This window comes from Rutidosis leptorrhynchoides, unplaced genomic scaffold (genome assembly GCF_046630445.1).
Source record: "Rutidosis leptorrhynchoides isolate AG116_Rl617_1_P2 unplaced genomic scaffold, CSIRO_AGI_Rlap_v1 contig163, whole genome shotgun sequence".
NCBI classification, from domain to species: domain Eukaryota; kingdom Viridiplantae; phylum Streptophyta; class Magnoliopsida; order Asterales; family Asteraceae; genus Rutidosis; species Rutidosis leptorrhynchoides.
Genome location: NW_027266412.1, coordinates 1 through 21,598, shown reverse-complemented (window position 1 = coordinate 21,598; position 21,598 = coordinate 1). Strand labels below are relative to the sequence as shown.

The 21,598-nt window shown below is 32.7% G+C and overlaps 2 protein-coding genes across 2 annotated transcripts; one reads left to right on the top strand and one right to left on the bottom strand.

Moving 5' to 3' along the window:
• The first annotated feature begins 16,073 nt into the window (after positions 1-16,073).
• On the top strand, positions 16,074-20,501 carry LOC139881476 (uncharacterized). Its single transcript, XM_071865947.1, has 14 exons — positions 16,074-16,138; positions 16,563-16,724; positions 16,854-16,970; positions 17,055-17,139; positions 17,535-17,643; positions 17,746-17,813; positions 17,952-18,077; positions 18,158-19,197; positions 19,365-19,565; positions 19,668-19,728; positions 19,814-19,927; positions 20,023-20,136; positions 20,233-20,325; positions 20,475-20,501. The coding sequence occupies exons 1-14, from the start codon at positions 16,074-16,076 to the stop codon at positions 20,499-20,501; spliced, it is 2,382 nt and encodes a 793-aa protein (XP_071722048.1).
• Positions 20,502-21,232: 731 nt separating this feature from the next.
• On the bottom strand, positions 21,233-21,587 carry LOC139881474 (uncharacterized; the record flags this gene model as incomplete). The annotated part of the gene is made up of 2 exons (XM_071865945.1): positions 21,233-21,464; positions 21,556-21,587. Coding segments are annotated over 2 exons (264 nt in total), but the record flags the coding sequence as incomplete, so codon positions are not given.
• Positions 21,588-21,598: the final 11 nt, after the last annotated feature.

Here is a 21,598-nt window from a genome sequence, read left to right as displayed (position 1 = left end):
CACAAACTCCATCAAATATCCTTCTATCCTTCTATAATAACCTATGGGTATCTTATGAATTATTCGTAAATAATCTAGCCAATTTTGGTTTTATATCCATTATTCATAAATTTATCATTGAAAAAAAAAAAAAAAAAGAGAAGAATAAAAAGTTCTTGTTTTAAATATTATTTCAACGATTGTGATCAATAAATCCAATATTATTTCTATCAAAAGATATATAAAAAGTTTTTGTTTTAAATATAGTGATCAAGAATTCAATCAATGAATATACTGAGAAGGAAAGTATAAATGGAATGAAATATTGCATCTTCTTAGATCGAATTGATGATTTACCAGGTATGTGATTTTATTATCGGTCTATTTGAATATATTTATTTTAGCTAGTTTCCTAAATTTCTAGGTTAACTTTTGATTGAAATTGAGTTAACAAAAATTCTCACCAACAATTTATTGTGATGAAATAGAAGTTGAAAAAGCTTCAAAAGGATGTCGAAGACGAAATGAAGAGGTTCAAAAAGGAACAAGAGGTTGCTTTGCTCGTCCTGTCTCTTTCAATCATCCTCCACCTCGCAATAGTCGAACATGGTATACAAATGAAAAAAGAAAAATAATAAAGAAGAAAAAGAAAGATAGAAATAAGAATTATGATCGAATTTTGATGGATTAATTCTTGCACTTAATTAAATCTTCATAGATAAATAATTTATAATCAAGCTTAATGCTGATGAATGTATTTTGTTTCCATTTTTTTCTTTTTGAGTTGTTCTATTCCATTTGAAGACATACATTGGTTGGATTAGTGAAATGGATTTCCCTTGGCATTAATGGTTGCTCTCAAAGACTTCATTAGTTGAATTTTCGAAAAATTCAATTGTGAGTTTGTATGTTGAATTCTCGAAAAATTATGCTGGGATGATTTGGGATTTGTCATCCTTTTACTTCTCTTCTTTACTCAATTTGCTCACGAGATTGAATGAACCATGATGAGGTCGAGGCCATGAGAGCTTTTCATTAGTTGTTTTTGTTCTTCTTCTAGATTAGGGTTTCTTTTCGTCCCAAAAATGACATTTCTAGATTTGGATTCTTAAACTCTAAAGATTGAGGTGATGGGAAGTTTCTAATAATGAATTTATCGAAAGAAAAATACCTCAATACTAATATTTTGTTAGGAGAATATATGTAATCTAGACTTTTTTTCGAGAGAATCGCAAAGTGTTCAAAAAGTCTACTCCCCATACAATATGAAATCAACCATTTTATTTATTTGATAAAAAAAAAAAACACTCTCCATCTAATTTAACTTGTAGCGTAATTTTGATTAGAATAACAAAATAGAGGCATTCGACCAACTTTTGCACTTCCGTTTTGTCCCTGATTATCATATCCTGTGATGATTATGTAAAATGTGTTGAAAATCGAACATCCTTCGATAATTTTCTTTGGATATATATCTTAGGCATTATATGCCAATTATCCAGCCTTTTCTGATATTATATCCATTTTTTTTTTTATCATGAGAAGAAAAAAATGGAAAAAGAGAAAATATATGGATGGATGAAATAAAATAAAATGAAATTATATATATATATATATCTATTATATTGCAGAAAATTATAATTGTATAATCCAACCTTAATACGTAGACAAGAAAATGAGTTTTTTTCTTTTGGTGGCCAAATGTACTCTTTCCGGAAATACCATTCCCGAAACAATTAATTTAATTACGTTATTAGTGAGTCCCCGATATGATAAATACGAAACAAGTTTTAATTAATCATTCCCGAATACAAAGAATACGGGACAAAGTGTGGTGTTGAGGTGATTAATTAGCGATACCGGTACAAGGCTTAATTAATCATTCTCGAGTATAAAGAATACGGGATAAAACATTAATTAATTATGATTAACAATCCGAATATATGATTTTCGGGAATAGTAAACCGTGTCCACCTACTAGGGCTCGGTTATACAAAAGTGTCGCACCTCATTATATTGTAAAGCCTAATCAGTAGAAACATACTTTTTTAATTGCAGCATTCTCAGCCCTTCACCAAATTAAAAATTATTAACCAATCAGATCTTTTCATATTTTTTAACTAACAATAATATATTTTTCTTTTTTAAGAAAAATATTTTATTTTTTTGGAAAATGCATTTTTTTTATAAACATGCCTTTTCGTATTTTTTCAAAGGGTGTACTGCTTTTGTTTTTTTATATATAAAGACTGAAAAAGAGACATAGTTATTGTGCTGACAGATTACAAATCAGAAGAAAAATATAAAAAAGAGATTTCTAAATCGAATTACTATTAGGTTAGTTCTTCAACCACAAAAACAAAACATGAAAAAAAAAATTCTATGAAAATTTGATGTACAAGAGATAAGAATGCTACTGTTTCATAAGCTTTGATAAATTGTTTTAGATATGCTATCTTTTAACGCTCAATTGAAAAATTTAAAATCAGTTTCTATTAAGCAGATGCCATATGCGAGATGTATGTGGACATATAAGTTTTCATTTGGGAATTTTAGTATTCTTAATTGAAAGTGTTCGCCTTTTCTATTTGTTTGTTATTAGTATTATAAATTTTGCGTCAATTTTGATTTGATTTTTTTAATCACCCTTTCTAAGTTTTCCGAAAAAAATATATACCGTCTTTTTGAGTTTGGTATTGTGTGTGTTTTTCTGGAAGAGAACAGAGAGACGACGGCGGTAAGAATTTTGATATAAATGCTTTTTTTAAAGTTGAATTGAGAAATTCTATGTTCTCAATCACAATGACTTTTTTTCTATTATTTTCTGATCAAATTTGTCCAGAAATTTTGGGACGATCCCCGAATATTACACTAATATTATCCTCAAAAAGAAAAATGACTAAATAGTCTCTTTAAAAATCCTAATACATTTGAGTATTATATATACCCAGAGATGTATTATATTATTTAGATACACCATTCCTTTTCATTCTCATTAGCTAGCCACCATCTTAATTTTCTGTCGATTAAAGACTAATCAATCTCTCATTGCTAAGTCGATCTTCAACTTCTGTCCCGAGTCTTCCGGCCACCTTTGTTTCAATATTTATCAACAGATCCATTATTATTTATGTTCGAAACATATAGAAAAGTTTCCGATTTTGAATAACGATCGAGAATAATATGCGATCAATCAATATAGTGGGAAACGATGAATATTTAAAAGATTATATTGCAACATCTTAGATCGAATTGATGATTTCTCAGAAGGTATGCAACTTTATTATCAATCTATTTTGAATCATAATTATTGTAGCTAGTTTCCTATATTTCTGAGTAGACCTACTCATGGGGCAGTTCGGACCGTGAACCGAACCAGCCTGGTCAAACCCTAAACCGAACCAATCAACACTGGTCTGTTCAATGAATCGGCCCCGAAGCGGGAACAACAAAGATAAAGGCCGGTTTGTTAATTATGAAACCGCCGAATCGGCGGCTCATTGAATGGGCCGGTTCATGAACCGAATTTCGATCGGTTCAAAGTTAGTTCATAAAAATAAAAAATAATAATTTTTTCTATCACTAATTTTATCAAATACTAATAATTTCTTATAAATATTATCTTGAATTTTATTTAAATATATTAAAAATATTTAAATAATAACTTAGCTTAAATCAGAAAACAAATTAGAAAAATTTAAGTTTGAAACTAAATCTATCCTGAACCTATACTAAACCGGTCCTAAATCGGGCGTGAACCATATGCTAATGGTCCAGGTACAAATTTTTCACGAACCGAAACCGATCCGAAACCGTCTTAAAATCCGGTTCATCGAACCGTCCGAAACCGCCTAAAAAATGGTCATAACCAGATCATTGAAAACATGATTCTGCACCGTCGGTTCATTGAACCGGAACAGGCCCTAACTGGCCCGTGAGCAGGCCTATTTCTGAGTAATAAAATGTCAAAAGCAATAGTTTATGATTTTAGCTTGTGCACAATTTCATCTTCTAACTTAATGCAGTTGATGAGAATTGTAGAAAACGGTTTTCATTTTTGAATCAATTTTATGTGACAGTCTTGTGGATCTATTGATTTTACCAAAAAAAAGAAGATTTAGGTCATGACGTAATTTCGTGACCCTTAACTATGGTCAGTTCAACATTTGGATCCATAAATTAAGTCATTTATCCGGCCACTTATACTATGTGTCAGTTTAGCATTTAGGTCATATTTGTGATCATCTGCTGATGACGCCCGTCGTCAACCACAATTCCGGTTACGTGACGAAACACGATTTGATGATTGATCGATCCCTGGCCGGAAGAAGGAGATAAAGTCTAGTATATATAGTTTAACTTCAATGATATTATGGTCCCCAAATTTATGTTCTCATACAGCTGGGCGAGCCCTTTTTTTGTCATGTCACCCAACATATAACCGTCAACGGCCACGTGAGAACGAAATAACGACATGGAACTATAAATGTTAAACGATGGTATCCAATGTGTGACGTTAGTTAGTTCTTAGGCTTAAGTTAGTTCGGAAAGATTGAACCCTTTTGTTTCGTAAGAGATACTCCCTCCATATCAAAATACATGTTTAATTTTAAACTTTTTGTTATCCAAATATTTTCATATTCTTTTTAATTAATATTTTGAATAAGTTAAGTAGTTATTTTCGAAAGGAAAAAAAAAAAGGCTTCATTTTTCTTTCTCAAACACGTACGCAGACAACAAAGGCGTGCATGCTATTTTGCAGGATCATGCGAGACAAAATGTGGATTGTGCTTCGCCATGCTCTAGAAGGGTATGATTCTTAAGAATTTGGAATGTTTGTCTGGTAAAATTGAGATTGAGTTTGGAAGTAGTATTTTTTATTTGCTCCATTGATTAAAACAATACATTTATAATGGGATTCGTGAAAGCTGTTGTTTGATCGTCGGCTAAAAAAATGGGTTGTTTTTGTCTACCAACTTGGTGTCAGATGATTACGATGGAGGTGAAGATCTGTTGAGGCAGTTTGACATGAACATGGCATATGGACCTTGTCTTGGAATGACTCGAAATGAAAGGTGGGAGCGTGCTAATCGTCTAGGTTTAAATCCTCCGAAAGGAATCGAGTCCCTTTTGAAAACTGGAAAAGTTGAGGCAGAATGCTTGTGGGATGGTCGCATTTAGTTAGATATATATTAAAATGCTAATCTGTTGTAATGCTTATTATGTTTGCAGTCCTCTTGCTGTTGTATTATCTATAGTCTAAAAACTTGTGAAATGTTGATTTACTTTTCATTGCCTTTTTATCCTTCTCCCAATGATGTTTCTTCAAGATATTTGAAGACATATATGTTTTTTGTCCCTTTACATTATTTTTGATTGTACTGTTATAAAATATACCTATTTACCTAGACGACACATTAGTATACATTTTCTTTATTCCGCTTTCTTTAGCAAATGTCAAATTTCAAGTTTATTGTCTACTCTCTAGAAAATTCAATATTTTGCTCTAGATTACTTTTCTACACTTCAGATAAACAAACATTACATAAATTTAATGTTTAATAAAAATAATGATTATATAATTTTCTATATAATATATATTTAAATTATTAATTTTTAAAGGTATAGATTACCCGTTCAACGGACGTGTCCACTGACTAGTATATATATATATATATATAATGATCACCGTAGCCTCACATATCCAACTCTTCAATAATGACCAATGGTTATTTTAGGAATTTTTCTTCAATGATTTAGCCTTTTCCGGTATAATAACTTCTTTTACAAATTTATAGTAGGAAAAAAAACGAGAAGAATATATGGATAAAATAAAAAAATTGTAACTAAGATATTAAAAAGGATTAATTAGTCACTTCAAAAACCCTAGTATACAATTTGGGACTTATATATACAATGGTAGGACTTATATATACAATGGTAGAAAGCATGAATGATTTTTATTTAACACAATCATTCATTTTCATTCTCACTAGCTAGCCGCACCCTTCATTTTTAGTGTGGATTAAGGAAATCCTTTTATTTTTTTCAATATTTTCGATTGACACTTCAATTTTATTTCTTTTTCAAACACATAAAATTCCAATTTTAAGTGATAAAGAATAATATAACTCATTCACATAGTTGGAAGGATGTATCTAGATTGTATAGTAACATCTTAGATCGAATTGATGATTTACCAGGTATGTGACTTATTATCCATCTATTTTAAATCATTATCATTGTTTCCTATATTTTTCGTGTAAAAATTTCAAAAGCAATATATAGTTTATGTATTTTTTTATAGTAAATAATGAGTATTTGAATTGTTGTCTATTTTGTAATTAAAGTTCAATTGTCTCGGCAACAAACCAAATTGGATTTATGTGCCCAAATGATTATATAATCTCCATGTTATGGGTTCTGATTAAAAATATTCAAATTAAGGGATTTTATCTTGATGCACAAAACTCAAAAGTACAAGATCGTAGTACTTTGTATACTAGTCTTACATTAATAGCATTTTGGTCTATTGCAGATTGCTTGCAAGGATTACCCGCATCCTAGGCTTATATCGGGGACAGCGACAAGTTTCTAGCCAATTCATTTTGGGAGCCCCCACATGGGCTGACATTAATTGAAGTACAAGCCAAATGGTACCTCAAGAGGCTAGTGCTTCTATACATCTCGTGACCACAAAAAATGCACCGTATGTGATTAGGTTTTTCTTCCATCTCTTCGACATACTCCCAAAATTTGGCAGTTGTTATCGTCATTTTCTAGTGGATAAGTTGCATAAAATCATATGAAAGAAATTAATATTGTTATGTATGTGATTTTTTATGTGTGATTCAATTGCATTGTATCCATATTGGAGCACTCGTAAACCCAGTCTCCGTAAATGTCCAATATTTGTTGGGAAAAATTGCATTATTCGTCAACTTAATTCTTTAAGTGACAACTGTAGAGTATACGCTTAACTAACCAAAACACTAAGTTACTCTCCCAAAATGAAATTGTAATGACAATCAATAAAAAATGATACGAATTTTATGTGGTTAACCCCAAGACTACGTCCACTGGACAACTCGAATAAGTCTTCCACTATAAAATAGTAGGTATAGAAAGAGAGCTTTACAATAATTTCTAAAAATAGAGATACTCTAGATACCTCATAATCTCACTATTTTTATTACTCGATATTTTAAGAAATTTTCTTAAAAGCTTACAAACTGTATCTCTTTCTCTCTAATTGCAATTGAATTTGTGGCAAATGGTGTTCTTGATTGATAGCACCCAATGGTTGGTACACGACACACTTGTGTTTGCACTCGAATAGATGAAGAGGAGCCATGGTATTTATGGGCAAATACATGTCTGCTCATTTGGTATATAGGTAACGTGAACTTCCTCCCCATATTTTTGACTTTGTTGTAGTGTAAAGTCATGCAGCCCAAATTTAACGCTTGAAATCTCCCCCTAATTTCATCATGTTTTTCTTCCTTCTTTTTCAAAGTAAAAAAAAGTTATGGTTCACCGTGTATGTATTAATTAACCTACATGTCTGTTTTTTCTTTTTAATACTTATTACATGGTCGATTCCATGTGAGAAGAACCAAAGCATCAATATTTTGTCATGCAACTGACAAAGAGAAGCCATGGAGAAATGGAAGAAGATCTTTAAGTTGACAAAAGATGGTACAATACAAAAAGTTTTGAAAGATCCTCATATTGATCAATCTAGTATTTCTTTTCTTTTTTGGATTTAACTCTCTGCATATATAAGATTCATATTTTTGCTATTCCCAAGAGAATTCCGTTCCTTTTTTTAAACACAAGAATACACAAAAAATGTGTCTTTTTGGTCAAAATTAAGTTCAACTGTTGACCAAAAAGACATATTTCTGACACAAAAATACTAATGAAGAAATATTTTTCGTTTTGAAGGAATTGCAACCATGACTGCTGCTTAAACTTCATGCAACATCTAAAAGCTAGTTAACAACATAATAAAACTATACTTATTTTATATCTCTAAGAGAGATGCCAGACGAGGATCAGATTGAATCCATCGGCTACACCATCAGTGAATAAAGAATGATAACAGAATCCTCTACAAGATTTTTTTTTGTGGGATTCAGACTTTTGCTAATCACTTGTCGAAAAATATTGGTCTACTAGTTATGTCAAAACTTGACAAGCAAACAGAAACATCTTTTTCCGCCGGCATGTCCGCATAATCCGGCAAAAGAAAACATATAAAAAAAACTTATTGACCACGTACTGATAAGCAAATGAAAGACAAGAAGAACTATTCGAATGTCGTAAAAAAATATACACTCGAAAACTGTAATGATTAAGTGAATCCATGGTTTCAGCTGGATTGACAACTTTTTAGTTTAGCTAGTCTACATGAGATTCTAGCACATTTTCCATTTCTCACGACAATCTCCTACAAGCCTTTTTCAATTAACACTTACTGGGGTATTCATCACTACATATCTAATAGTATAAACCAAAGGATCTTAGAATTGTATTGTTTCTTATACATACCATAGAGAACAACTCAGATAAATGCATCTCTGGTATGACGGAATCTGCTGGAATCTGCTCAACCATTCTCAGAAGTAATCTGCCCACTCACAGTGCCTATCATAGACTAAAAAGTATTAGACATAAAATTATGCGATTGATGTGTATTACAATACAGTAACAAATTATTTTTGACTATGGTTGCTTTACAAACCCTGCAACTATGACGGTAATAGAGAATCTCATGGCTTCTGTTACAAGAAAGAAATGTTTCAGCAAGAAGAAATGCCAAGTTAAAGGAAAATTAGCAGAAGTTGTTGCTAGTAGGATGATGAGAAAGTTGGTGGATCATCTAGAAGTGAAGGAGATGGATTTAAATAGGAAAGAAAGTGGGAAACAAACTCTGATGAGAAGACTGCAGATTGGCAAGAAAGAAGAGAAAAAGGATAGAGAAGTGACAAGGGAAGAGTTGCAGGGACTAAAATAGAAGACAAAAATGAAATCAACCGAGCTCGCGCTAAATGTTGAGGACGTTTTTGTAACAAATCTAAAGCTGGAGGAGCTTAAAACTCACCAACTAAATGATATTGATGGATTGCTTCATGGGTTAAGCCGAAAGGTCGAACCTGTGAACCACGAGACATAAGTTGATATTCTGATCAAAATTCATATCAGATTTAACAAATAATTTGACGAAAGTATCGATGAAATTACCGGTATCGATAAATTTATTGATAAAGGAAAGAAGTTGGTACTTGTACCAAAACTCATCCTAGATTGAAACTCGGCCGATCAAGATTTGAATGCAAAATTGATTCAACTGATGATTTTGACGAAACCGGGTTCAATTGCAAGATTGAACCGTTTGGGACAGAAGTTGGACCTAAATCCAAAATTCATCTCAGTCTGAAACGAAATGAAATTGATGGAAAATTCGATTCAATGTTGTCTGATGCAGGAAAGGAAAATCAACTTGAGAATATATGTTCAATTGATCGATCATCTCAGTCAAACACTCAAGTTGACCAAAACAGAAATCTGAAAACAAAGAAAGAAGGCAAATTCCCAGAAAATGCATGATGAATGAATTCAAATTGGCAGAGATAGAGAGTATAGGGCTTTTGTTTGCAATCATAAGAAGACTCGACATCGACAGATTAATTGGTATGAATTCTTCTAATTTCGTTTTAGGGTTTATTAGTGTCTATATGCCTTAAGATCATTTAGAACGTAATGTCGTTAAATAAGTAAATGTGGGTTTTGTTCGCAACTCTTAATTATGTCAATATCGCCTGTTTAATTGGAGTCAAGTTTGCTTATAAAGAATTAGGGTTCATAAGCTAGCTGTTAATTTTGGATATTTTCGTAGTAGTGGTCTATTTAATAAATTGGGTTATTTGTGAGTCTTACCTAAGTTAGAGTAACTATTTTAGAGTTAATGTCAAATAAAATTGGTCGACTTGTGACTTGTTTATTCGATTATGTGTCTGAGCTTTCGTCATTCATGGCGAAAGTTCAACTTAGAAGTGTCTTACTTTATGAGGATAAATTAGAAGACTTTGGATGAAGTTTCAATGCAATGCTGCTTACAAGAAACTGAAGAAAACAGGTGAATCAATGCTGACTTGAAGAACAAGCAACTATGTTCTTATAAACGTACTCGACAAACAAAGCTAAAACAGAGCAAGGAAGTGGATAGTTTGTACCAATGCAACAAAAGAAAATCAGTCATGGGACAAAAGAGCTTATGCACAAGAAAAATTACAGTATTGGCAGTATTTACTATTGTTTTTACTCTAGTTACTACTGTCGGCTTGTGACAGATAAAGTAGTTAATACTTTTTGCTTTTTTCTTTCATTTCCGAGCCAATGGTGCTCTTAACAAATAGAATAGCGCTAGCTGTTGGCATGTTAGGACAAAAAAGAATATGGTTTCGTGAATTTGTTCGAGTATTTAAAGACTTTTATAAGCAGCCACAAAAATTAATGAAAGCATAATATCTTCATTCAAACTCTTTGTCTGTAGAATAAGTTTATTGCTTTCTCTTCTTAAATCTCCTTCCTTTCGGTTTAATATCATGAAATAGCTCTAGTAATTGCTCTAGTTATGGTTTCTGAAGTATTAAATCTTTCTTACATCAAAATAGGATAGTTTAGTTAAGGTTTTTGAATCGATTTCTGCAATATACTGTTACAAGTCTATTGCTTTTGTGTTGTCGGATTTTTGGTCGGAAAAACTATATTCCGTCAAAGACATAATCGGTACTTTCTATAATTATATCACATATCAACTAATGTAGTTTACAGATGAAGAATACATCTACACTATCGTTCTTGTCTAGCCAAATTCTCTCTTTATTAAAAAAACCAAGCACCAAAACCTAGAATTATTTATCTTACTCAGCAATTGAGCTTCTTTCAAGCATTATGCATCTCATGCTCACCCAAGATCTAATTGAAAAATTTAAGATTTATCAGTTGCATATAAGAATGAAAACAAGTTCGCTTGAAATTGATGATGTCCCGGCCAACTCCATGACTGACTCGTTGAAGGCTAACCATAAAAAAATTGTTTAAAATATTGAATGAGTGAAAAGATCAATGCCAATAAAGTGGAGGATTCTATAATGTTATGTAATGTGGCTTTATGATGATTAACATTTATTTATTACAATAAACCAACATGGACCACTTATGTAATTCCACAATTAGAATAGTATTTAGTATAATCAACTAATCTTATTGCTTTTATTTCAAATTAAGCAGTATATTTGTGATTATTACTATACATTGTTATATTTTCAAAATTCAGTTAATTAGTCATGTGATAAATTAAGTAGGTTGTTTGTTTTTTCAAAGATCTTTTCATCAAACATGTCGAGTGAAATACCTTTATACTAATTTTGACTAGCAGAATATAAGTCATATAGAATTTTGTTTCGAGAGACCTTAAAGTATTGCGAAAGTCTACTCCACATACATTATACAAGATCAACTATTCTATCTATTGACAAAGAAAAAACACCATCTTATTTATTAAATATTTATCATAGTAAAATATTCCTTCATCCATCTTTTGGACATCCTTTTTGTCCTTAATTTCTTTATGAAGGTGTTGAGCATGTGAAAAATGTTACAAACTCCATCGAGCATCTTTTTATATTAACTTATGGATATTTTATGAATTATTCGTCAATGATCTAGCCATTTTTGCTATTATATCCATTGTTCATAATTTTTTATCATAGGAAAAGAGAAGAATAAAAGGATAATTAAGATGAACAAAATGGAATTACACCTATTGCACTTTGAATGCTTAGTATTATCTTTAAAAAAGGGACTAAATAGTCTCTTCGGAACCCCTAGTATAATTTCAGTATTATATATACCACGATAGAGAGCATGAATGATTTAGTATACAATTATTATTTTCATTTCTCACTAGCCAGCCGCCACCTTAATATTTAGTAGTAGAAGATTCAAATCTCTTGTTGATGAGTCTTTAACTCGTGCCGACCCTTGTATTTTGTTTTAACAATTGTGATCAACAAATCCATTATAATTTCCACTCAAAAGATATATAAAATATTCTTGTTTTAAACATAGTGATCGAGAATTCAATCAATCAGTACACTGAAAAAGAAAGTATAACTGGAATGAAATATTGCATCATCTTAGGTCAAATTGATGATTTATCAGGTATGTGATTTTATTATCGGTCTATTTTGAATATATTCATTTTAGCTAGTTTCGTTAACTTTTGAAGCTGAATTAGCAAAATTCTCCCCAACAACTTATTATGATGAATCAGAAGCTGGAAAACTTCAAAAGGATGTCGAAGACGAAGTGAAGAGGTTCAAAACGGTACAAGAGGTTGTTTTGCAAAGCGTTTGGTCTCTTTCATTCATCCTCCACCTCGCAATGGTCAAACATGGTATGCAAATAAAAAAGTAATAATAAAGAATAAAAAGAAAAAAGAAAGAGTGAAAGAATTAAGAATTATAATCGAATTTTGATGGGTTAGTTCTTCTAATTAATTAAATCTCTATCGATAAATAAATTTATAATTAAGTTTAATGTTGATGAATGTATTTTGTTTTTATTTTTACTTCTGATTGGCAGAAGAGCTAGATGAATTCAACTCGGTGGTTTGGAGAGAACCAACCGTGAAAGCTTACCCCTTGGAACCACCATTGGAGGAAAAAGGTTTATCACCATAATTAAAGCGAGTACTCTTCCTTGAAGACCGGCCATTTTGTTCGGACCAACGATCTCTTTTAAATATGTTCCGACCAAAAGCATTCATATATCTAGACTCCTTTTCGCACGGCTAACATTTGGCACGTGTAGATAGCAGTGCTCATGGATACATTCAGATAAATTTATTTCATAATATAGAAAGAAAGAATTAAGAATTATGATCGACTTTTGATGGGTTAATTCTTGTAATTAATTACATCTTTATAGATAAATAAATTTATAATTAAGCTTAATGGTGATGAATGTATTTTGTTTTCATTTTTTACTTTTGAGTTGTTCCATTCCATTTGAAGACATTACATTGTTTGTATTAATCAAATGGAATTCCATTTGCATTAATGGTTGCTCTTAAAGACTTCCTTAGTTGAATTCTCGAAAAATTATGAATTCTCGAAGAATTTAGTTGCAAGTTTGTATGTTGAATTCTCGAAAAATTTTGCTGGGATGATTTGGGATTTGTCATCCTTTTACTTCTCTTCTTTACTCAATTTGCTCACAAGAATGAATGAACCTTGATGTGACTGAGGCCATGAGAGCTTTTCATTAGTTGTTTTTGTTCTTCTTCTAGATTAGGGTTTCTTTAGTACAAAAAAATAACATTTCTAGATTCGGATTCTTAAATCCTAAATGTTGAGGTGGTGGGAAATTTCCACCAAAGAATTTCTCGCAAGAAAAATATACCTCAATATTAATTTTTTGTTAGGAGAATATATGTAATCTAGACTTTAGTTTGAGAGAATCTACTCCCCATACATTCTGAGATCAACCATTTTATCTATTTGACCAAAAGAAAACACTCCATTTAATTTAACTTGTTTGTAATTCTGATTAGAATAGTAAATTAGAGACATTCAACCAATTTCTGCACCTCCATTTTATCTCTAATTTCCTTATAATGTGTTGATTATGTGAAATGTATCGGAAATTGAGCATCCTTCGACAATTACCTTTGGATATATATGTTAGGAATTATACGTCAATAATCCCTTCTTTTCTGGTATTATATCCATTTTTATCCTACGAAAAAAAATGAAAAAAGAGAAGAATATATGGATGGATGAAATAAAATGAAATTACACCTATTATACAGTTTAATATTATCCTAAAAAAAAGACAAAATATTCTCTTTAAAAAACCCTAGTACATTTGATTATTATATACTAGTGTGTTATTAAGGGTTCATGCGTTGCATATTTAATATATTGGATAGCCTATATACCACTTATCAAATATATATAAGTTTATATTAAATATTAATATAGGTAGATATCCAGTAGAGAACATGTATTATATTATTTAGATTTTAGAATACACCACATTTTCATTCTCACTAGCTTGTCACCATCTAATTTTCAGTCCACCAAAAACTAATCAATCTCTCATTGCTAATTCCACCTTCAACTTTTGTCTCGAGTCTTGCACTTTGTTTCCACATTTATTAACAGATCCATTATTATTTCTGTTCGAAACATATATAAAAGGTTCTGATTTTGAATAAGTGATCGAGAATAATATACAATCAATCAATATGGTGGGAAATAATGTATATCTCGAAGATTATATTATAACATCTCAGATCGAATTAATGATTTATCATAAAATACGTAATTTTATTATCGATCTATTTTGAATCATAATTATTCTAGCTAGTTTTCTATATTAATTTTGAGTTATAAAATGTCAAAAGCAATAGTTTATGATTTTAGCTTGCGCACAATTTATACCTTCTAATTTAACGTAGTTGATGAGAATTCGTAGAAAACGATTTTTCTTTTTCCTTTTTGAATGTCTATGTTATGTGACAGTCTTGTGGATCTATGGATTTTACCAAAAAAGAAGAAGAAGATTTAGGTCATGACGTTATTTCGTGACCCTTAACTATGGTCAGGTGATCCAGAAATTAATTAAGTAATTTATCTGGCCACTTAAACTATGTGTCAGTTTAGCATTTAGGTCATATTTTGTGATCATCTGCCGATGACGCCGTCGTCACCCGCAATTCCGGTTACGTGACGAAACCCGATTTGATCCCTGGTCGGAGGAAGGAGATAAAGTCTAGTATATACATAGTTCAACTTAAATGATAAGATGGTCCCCAAATTTATGTTTTCATACAGATGGACGCAGTGACGGACTCTCACCAATAACGTAGCGTATGCTAGAATCTAAGTAAAATTAAAACTTAACATGATAATTTAACGCTAACAATGTAGATGAAACTGCAGCTTTTTTGAATATAAATCATATGAAATGGATATAAAATAATGCATATAGAATTCAATTGTCATGATGAAAGTCAGTTATATAAGAATGAACAAAACTAATTTGATTCAATCAAATTCAATATACTTTCAATTTTAATTATATTAAATTTTAAAGTCGTACCGCGAACTTTTTAAATCAATACATAATTTAAACTTATCAAAATTTAAGACCAATTTTTCTATATATATTTTTATTCAATTAAGTATTATTAATTTTAAAACTTATCAATAAATTCTACACTAGTAAACATTATTATATTTAATATATAAATTAAACTTAATTTTTTATTTTTTACATATCATATTCAATAAATTTATATATATATGATTTTTAAAAGCTTAAAATAAAATGATTTATTTAAAATTAATAATAATTTAATTTTATGAAGTTAAATGTGTGATATATTATATTTTTTTCTCGATTGTATATGAATTTATAAAATATAATTTTTATTATTTATATATAATTTTTTCTAGGATATGCTGCAACATATATCAATCCGTAACTGGATGGGCGAGCCCTTCTTTTTTTCATGTCACCCAACATATATAACGGTTAACGGCCACCTGACTACGAAATAACGACATGGTCAACTAAACGTTAAACGATGGTGACCAATGTGTGACATTAGTTAGTTCATGGACTCAATTGTTGGTCAGATAATAGTTTAAGGATCATAGCATAATTATGCCAAACATATGTCCGACCGAAACGTTTTTTTCATTTTACGATAAGTGGAAAGATTAGAATTGGATTTAGGATTAACTTAGTTTATTTTACTTTACTATTATCTCATTTATCGGCGCCATCAACAACAACGGGTTTGCAGAGAGAGATGGAGACGGAGAAGAAAGGGAGCTCTTTTATTATACCCAAATCACTGAATTAGGGTTTCGATGAATCATTAATGCCCTATTTCGTTCTTTTCTTTTGGGTCAAATTTCCTCTTTTATTATACGCATCATTCCATTGACGAAGAAGAAGAAAGAAGACTTATGAGACTAGATTGAGTTTTGATTGTTCACAATAATAGAAAGATGACCGGAAATAATACATGGCCGCCGCATGATCAATCTCCGTCCTCCGACTTTCTCCATCACAGGTGACGATTCTTTGTTTAATTTTGCCAATTCTGATCTAAAAAGCTCAATTATGCATAGATTTGTTGTTCAATGTTATTTTTATCAATTGGAATTGAAAGAAATCATAATTTATGATCATGATCCGTATACAAATTTTATTATCCTTCATAAATTGTGCTTCCAACATTCGATGAAAATCCGATCTTAGTTTCTTTTTCACTTGATCGCAAATCTGCTCGATGGAATTGAAATTAACTTCTCCATTTTGAATGCACTTTCAACTTTGTTCCATTGGAAGTTACATCTTTTGTGAGGAGGGCTTAGCAAAGACCTTAAAATATGTTTATGCTTTTGTGGGATATGTGCAAAAATAATTTATCATTGTCCTCTAAAGATTGAGTTGCATTTTCTGTTTGTCTGATTTTGTTGTTCTCATTTTATCAGTGGCAAAAATGTTTACTCTTTGTTGGCACGGAGAGAAGTTTCTCCTAGAATGAAGTGCATGCCAAAAAAGAAGTCGGGCGAAGGTTCGAAGTGCACAAATTGTTCTTCCTCGCGGTCCAAACCTGAGCTCGTGAGAGATGTAAAGCATTATCTCATTTCATGGTACCTAAAGCTCATATCCGAACTTTCCTTTTTCAGTGTTTCTATGTCGTTCTTTCTTGAGAGTGACATATCTACTTATGGATCTTGGGTCATTTTGTTCATCCTATAATTTGTTCATGTTCTTGGCAGGGCTGAGGCAGAGTCATTGCGGCATCTATCAGCCAAATATTGTCCTCTGGTACCTCCTCCACGATCAACCATTGCAGCAGCTTTTAGTTCAAATGGAAGAACACTTGCTTCTACCCAGTGAGTTATCAATTATGTTTGATTTGTATGTGCAAAGATATTATCTTTCCTGCTTATTGATTTCACTCTGTTTTGTAACTGTAGTGGCGACCACACTGTTAAGATAATTGATTGTCAAACTGGAAAGTGCTTGAAGGTGTTAAGTGGTCACCGTAGAACGCCTTGGGTGGTAAGTTCAATTTGTGTTGAGTAGTTGTATACCAGCTTTCCTTTAGATTCTAATATATCTGGTCAAGTCAACTTCTAAAGAATGTGGCTTATATTGTCATATTTCCGGACATTTTGTTTATGGAGAAATGTGACAAACACAATGAACCTAACAACTAGCTTTTATGAAGTACTAACTTTGCATGGCGGAGGAATTCGATTATAAATTTATAATAATTTGCTGAAGATTTGGTTTGGCTTTATTTTCCACGGAAGATTGACCATTTTGTAATAACCTTATGTTAATGAGGATGCTGATGTCACTTTGATACTAATAGACTGTGAAAGTCCTCGGCATAATATTTTTTACAATGAAGTCTTCTATTCCACAGTAAAGTGCTGATGGAGCTTTTACAGGTTAGGTTCCATCCACTGCAACCAGAAATACTTGCAAGTGGGAGCTTGGATCAAGAAGTTCGATTATGGAATGCAAATACATCAGAGTGCTTAGGATCTCGTGATTTCTGTAATTCCTACTTCGATTCTCATTTTTTTTTTTTGTGTTTTTGGTGTGCGTGTCTGTGGCCATTCTTCAGTGATCTGATTATTGGATATTTTTCATTTGTAGATCGTCCTATTGCTTCCATTGCTTTTCATGCTGAAGGGGAACTTCTGGCTGTTGCGTCAGGTCACAAGGTCGTTAATCTTGTCTCAGTCATCTGATATATGAATATCGCTCGAAATCTAATTATCTTAAATTAGTTGTGAGTTGTGTAATTGAGCTTTCAAAACCTTACGATACAGATGGCACTAATATTTGCATTTGTATTTCAGTTATATATTTGGAACTATGATGCGAAAGGGGAGGCTTCCACGCCCGCTATAATATTGAAAACAAGGCGTTCACTTCGGGCTGTACATTTTCACCCCCATGGTGCTCCATTTCTCTTGACTGCTGAGGTTAGTTGCTTATTATTTGTTATTTAATTAACTATTGACTCATCCTTCTGTGGTGGTTACATTATTAAGCTGATTTGTAGGTCAATGATCTGGAATCGTCAGATTCCTCGATGACTCGAGCAACATCTCCTGGCGACTTGCGGTACCCTCCTCCTGCCATTTTTGTGGCAAATGCTCAATCCATGGACCACAATAGTGTGCCTGCGGAAGTACCCCTTATTTCCTTGCCTTTCTTGTTTGTGCCTTCTTTTCCTGTAGATGAATCGAGAGTAGATATGCAATACACAAATAGACATACTAGTTCAAGTGGCATGCAAGTGGTTCCCCCTGTTGCAATGCGATCTCAAAGAGATTCAAGTACAAACGAGCAGCATGATAGTACAATGTATCCTATGGACACTCTTCGCGATGGCCATCCTCCTGCTAGAGAAGATACTGTAAATATATCTTTCCCTAGTGAGATAGAAGTTGCCGTCTCTCACTCTACCATTGATGCAATGGATACTGATGAAATGCAGCCTGCTGGAGCAACCCAGCAAGGGAACTCCACTAACCTAGATAATTCACCTGGTCCATTGAGTGGAATTCCAGGACACATTGCCCTTAGACTGGATCTCACTGATTTGGGGCAGCTCCAACAGTTTTTTCCTGCTAGAGACCGAACACGTTGGGAGCTACCATTTTTGCAAGGATGGTTAATGGGTCAAGGGCAGGCAAACATTCCTGCTATGCATCCTCATAATGCTGATGGTCATGAGCGCGCAGCTCGAAATTTGGGTTCTTCCTCTATATCGAATCATCCTGCTACCACTATGGAGCCTGAAATGGCTTCGCATAGCAACTTCAGCCAGTCTGGGGCTTCTGGATTCCGGCATCACATTTTACGGTCCCGTTTCATGGCGTCTAATTCTACCGCTTCTGTAAATCCTTCACTTGAAGTTGCAGATAGTCAGCCAATTATCAGTAGGATCCAAGCTGAACTTGCCTCATCACTGGCGGCAGCTGCTGCTGCAGAGTTGCCATGCACTGTGAAGCTGAGAGTATGGAAACATGATATAAAGAATCCTTATGCGCCACTTAGTAAATGTCGTTTAGTCATACCACATGCTGTCCTTTGCAGGTAAGTGGGATATGAAGCCAAGATAACTGATTATACCTAGTTTCTTTCTTGTGTGATACTTTTTTTTTTTTCAATAAAATCACACGTTATGATGATATACATTCAAAAAAGGAAAAAATTGAGCTCATAGAAACTTAACTTGTGTAAACTTTGATTTCTCCTTGCAGTGAAATGGGTGCCCATTTTTCACCTTGTGGGCGATATTTAGCTGCCTGTGTTGCTTGCGTGCTTCCTCAAGTGGAAGCTGATCCTGGAACACAGACACCTCTTCATCAAGAACCAGCAGCTGCTACGTCCCCAACACGGCATCCTATCTCAGGCCACCAGATCATGTACGAGCTTCGTATATATTCCCTCGAGAAGGCATCGTAAGTATCAATCCTTCTTTTCCTTTCGCCTCTTACCTTTTTTAACCCTATAATCTGAGGAACAAATGCTTACCTATGCCGGATCATTTTTACTTTATGCAGTTTCGGTTCCGTCCTTGTTTCTCGGGCAATAAGAGCTGCCCATTGCTTGACTTCAATCCAGGTCAGTCTCGCTCTTATACTAATCTGTGAGTGAATGCTATGATAGTGGTGGGTTCTTAATATTATTTTGATTTTCTTGTTTGCAGTTTTCTCCCACGTCAGAGCACATATTGCTCGCCTATGGTCGGCGCCATGGCTCTCTCCTTAAAAGCATTGTCATTGATGGTGAAATGACGTCTCCTATTTACACAGTTCTAGAGGTGAAACTTTATTTATATCCCCTATTTGTTAGATTTTTCTTCTCCCCATTTGGAATTCTTATTCTGGGATGTTCAACGTGATCTCTTTCTTTCAGGTGTATAGAGTGGCTGATATGGAACTTGTGAGAGTGCTCCCAAGTGCAGAGGATGAAGTGAACGTTGCTTGCTTTCATCCTTCTGCTGGAGGAGGTCTTGTTTATGGAACTAAGGTTTGAATTTCAGGATATTTATTATTATTATGCAATATAATTCTCTCCTTTCTCTATTAATTAATTAATTTTGCAACTTTTAATTGTAAAATACAGGAAGGTAAGCTCAGAGTCCTCCAGTTCGAAGGTGTTTCTCAGGGAGCTAATTATATGGGACCTAATTTATTTCCGGGAGGATCCATGACTGAGGTAGCATAGATAATAAAGCTCATTTCTTTTTAGAGATATGAATGAATGGATGAATCGAGACATCTCTATAAGTTGAAGAAATAAATAAGCTCGTTCCTTTTTAGAGATGTCTAATTTCTGTATTCTTATGTTATTCTTTACGTTTACAGGTGCAAACATATGCCCTGGAAGGATGAAACCTACTCTTGCCAGTTCAAGAAGCTTCGGAACTCAAGGATGGCTATTCTCGACAATGACATGAAAAAATAGGGGGTCAATATGGAACCCATATAGATTTGGACAAAAAAGAAAATGTACCTTTTCAATGTTTATGTCTACTCCATATTAATGTCACTATAAGTTCAGTGTATTTTATCAACAAAAAGAACTACAATTTCAATGCATTATATGTTTTTCCTCGTATATACTTTTGTTTGATTACCCCAGATATTAAATTTAACAAGTGAAAGAGATTTTTTTAATTTATCTTATATTATAGTCGAGTCGCCTTCCCCTGTTCTCCGATGTTTGACATTATTCTTTTTTTGTTTTAACATCTGGTCAAAGCATGTCTCATCCGTTACTTTGTTCGAAATTATTTATCATAATATTCTAACGCAATGAATTAAATTATGTTGTTTAGTTATATTTGGTAGTGTTATTATTCCCAAGTGAGAACAAAAGACAGGATAAAATAAAATAAAACAATATTCCCAACAAAAAGAGAGGGGTGATATTTAAAGAATGTGGAAATTTGACTGGTCAAAGAAACATTAAAATGTTCCATTATTTAATAAATAAAATTAAAAACATGCGTTTGAATGAGACGTTCATCATTTGACTAATTGTTTTGCCTTTCTTTGACTAAATGAAAAAAAAAAAAAAATAGCCACCGTCTCTAATTAGCTGATTGTGAAACGACAATTTGTTAAGAGGAAGAAGATGACGATGTTGACTCGAACTTGTAATATTTATCGATGGAAACGGAGACGTCCCAAACACAAGAGAGACCTTTAGGAATGATGACGAGATCACCAGCTCCAAACTCGACAAACTCATCTTCTTTCCCTTTTTGGTAAGTCTTCACTTTCCCTTTTAGTAAGTAACATGTCTCCTCTGCATCAAACTTCAGTTGGTATTTCCCTGGAGAGCAACCCCATCTGTGTATATATATATATATATATATATTTCTTTTAAATAAATATTAAAACAATTTTTAATGTAAGAAAAAGAGAGAAATTAAGAGCTTACTTTGGCCAACACTTGATGTTTAATTCATTTAGTCGAGATTCAG